Below are 2,738 nucleotides of genomic sequence, written 5' to 3'. Positions count from 1 at the left end.
ATCCCCGTACACAGCCGTGTACTACGAGCAGCCCGCCGCTGCTCTTCGCCGATTCGAGAGTGCGAAGACTCTCAGGGGCTAAGTCCCCGTGGTACGCGCCACCCGCCCACCCATCACGAAGACGTAGTTCTTCCCCAGTAGGGCGGACCGCCCCTACTGGTTCCCGGCGTTCCCCTGTCCCCGAGATCCTGGCTTTTGCCAGCGACCCTTGAGGACAGGCTTGGGGAAAGACCGTCTGCGGAGTCTTTCCGCGGGGCATCTTCCCGCAGCCGAAGCAGCGGATGTCGCGCTGCTCGGAGGACCCGATTTCCACGGGAACTGGTCCGTTGGGGCTTGTTCGACCGGGAGCCGACAAGGAGCTCCCAGGCCACGCTGAGGCCGGCGTACGCGCCTGGCGATGGCTGTGCTCTTTTTGAAGAGCCACTTGAATCGCCTCTTCAAGGGTGTTTGACTGCACCCGAAACAGCTGAGTGCGTACGGGGCCCACTCGAAGGCCGTCCATGAGCACTGCCATCTTGATGTGTTCGTTGAGTGGGTTTCCCACTAGGGACGCTGTGAGTTCCCGTATCTCTTGCACGTACTCGTGCAGCTCACGCCTCCCTTGTTTACACGAGAGGAAGCGCGAACGCTGGCGGTACACGTAGCTCGCCTGGAGGAACGCGGCTCAGAGCTAGCTGAGCCCAGGATGTGAAATATCCAGGGGATGTTGCTTCCCGTGCGTACACCCAACTCTTAGCACGGCCGCTAAGGTTGGAGAGTGCAAAAGCAACACGAAGGTGATCGGTCGAGATCAGAGCCGCGTCCATCGCGAGCTCTAGGAATGCAATGTCATCAACCAATGGTTGGCTTTGGACGACCTTAGTACTCTGTACCAAATATCCCGAAGTATGACGTGTCACGCTTCATGTAACCAGGGTACACTTAGGGCTACGTACCCCGTTTCAAAGTGTGACGGGGTCACACAGCACCTTGCGCTAGAGGAAGTTAGCTTTCGAGAGTATACAAACTCTCAGTGAAGTTCACAGGTCACGTGTCACACTTCATGTAACTAGGGGTACACTTAGGGATACGTACCCCGTTACAGACGGTATCTGGAGCGCAGAGGATCCTCTTTTCTCGGAGTGGGCAAAATTGCTGCAGTTCAAGGTGAACAAAACGTGTGGTTGACTCGACAAAGTCAGCGCACGCTCGCTTCAATGTGGAACATGCATATTATTGGTCGTATTGTAGCCAATATACCCATCTAAGTTTGCAATTTGAGCCACTCAGAGCGTCGTGTCGATTTGTTGTGGATTGTTGCCTTTCTCTGACTCGCCCCGCATCGGCAATTTTGGACGGAATTGACAATATTGATATCCGATTACGTAGGGTGCAGTACTGTAGACCACTAACCGGGAGGAGTGTACTGTACACGTAGTGCTCAAGATGAGAGCACGAAAACGCTGCCAAGAGAATTTCCGAGCACAAACCTTTTATTTCGGTCAACGTCTTGTGCAGAGCCCAACACACAAGAGCAATCGGATGGTTTGGGGAGGGGGAGGCAAAGTGTAGGTAGGTGCAACAGGGATGCAGCCACTTACTAGAAGCCACCCGTCCAGTGTCCGTTGCGATCGCTCCAATTGAGCTGGCGAGAGGGTTTGGTCTTTGGTTATCTACAGAGACGCGAGTGCGAGCTGGGCCTGCAGCTGGCGGACCTTCTCCTTCAGCTGGAGGTTCTCGCCACGAACACCTGCAAGTTCCGAGTGTGCAGCTCGCAGCTCGCCATTAAGCTCCTCTCCGGTCCCTTGGCCTCCTCCATAATGGTATCTTGTGATAACCATTCTGACTCCTGTTCCGAACTGGCAGGTGTTTGAGACTCCGTGTATAAAGACTCAATATCTTCTTCTTTTAGTATTTCTTTCCATTTTAGCAGAGTCTCCACAGTTATCTCGTACAACGTAGTCCATTGTTCCCCTCCTTCAAGTTAAGCTCTTTTAACTCACGGCGTTTTCCTGGTGGTAAGCCAAGTAGACCAGCGATCTGAGCGGTTTCTAATTCATTTTTGCGAATTCCTCCAAACCTGTTGATTTCCTCCTGTTCACTCCTTGCTGTGGACTGCCCCCCCCCCTTGGTGCGTCTGCAACGGAGACATCCTTGACCATTATCTCCTCCTTGCTGCTATCCAGCGCCTGTACTGTGTGGACCATATTACTTTAATAGCTCGTATGTGGTAGTTCTCCCGGTGGTTCTTCCATTTCATCTAACTCCATTGGGGCTGCTTCAGTTTGACTTTCATCCAGTGACGCCCCGTCCTCACGTTTGGCAAATCGGAGCCAAGTGTAATGCTCTGACTGAAATAAGAGAACAATCGGGCCTTGAGTAGGCGTGTCATCCGTTTTAAAACCTGCTTGAATATCTTGTATCCAGTCCTCTGGTACCCCAATGCTGAAGTTCTTTTCTTTCACTGTCATGTAGGTTTCGCCATTTCTGTTACTTTGAGCTGGGTAGAAAACCTGGAAGCTTGATGTCTCCAGCCCAGTTGACGCCACGACCACATAGATCTTCTTATTGAGGATTTTTGAGATCATTTTCAGCGTCACTTCTGAGCCCCAGTAGCACAGATCAATGCGGTTCTCTCGTTTGGACGTTGTCTGCCCTATCTCCCGTAAATATCTTTTTATTGCCCGTTCCGATTGCTGCGGAGTAGGCCTCTCTTTTACTGGTTCAATTGTACTGAAAATGCCTGTGGTATGCCATGG

General features: G+C 52.3%; 1 protein-coding gene across 1 annotated transcript; it reads right to left on the bottom strand.

Moving 5' to 3' along the window:
- Positions 1-1,652: 1,652 nt before the first annotated feature.
- PITG_22409 (uncharacterized protein) lies at positions 1,653-2,630 on the bottom strand (the record flags this gene model as incomplete). Its single annotated transcript, XM_002909787.1, has 2 exons — positions 1,653-1,729; positions 2,384-2,630. Coding segments are annotated over 2 exons (324 nt in total), but the record flags the coding sequence as incomplete, so codon positions are not given.
- Positions 2,631-2,738: the final 108 nt, after the last annotated feature.

The sequence above is a fragment of the Phytophthora infestans genome, genomic scaffold (genome assembly GCF_000142945.1).
Source record: "Phytophthora infestans T30-4 supercont1.2890 genomic scaffold, whole genome shotgun sequence".
In the NCBI taxonomy this organism is placed as follows: domain Eukaryota; phylum Oomycota; class Peronosporomycetes; order Peronosporales; family Peronosporaceae; genus Phytophthora; species Phytophthora infestans.
This window is presented reverse-complemented; position numbering and strand designations above follow the sequence as displayed.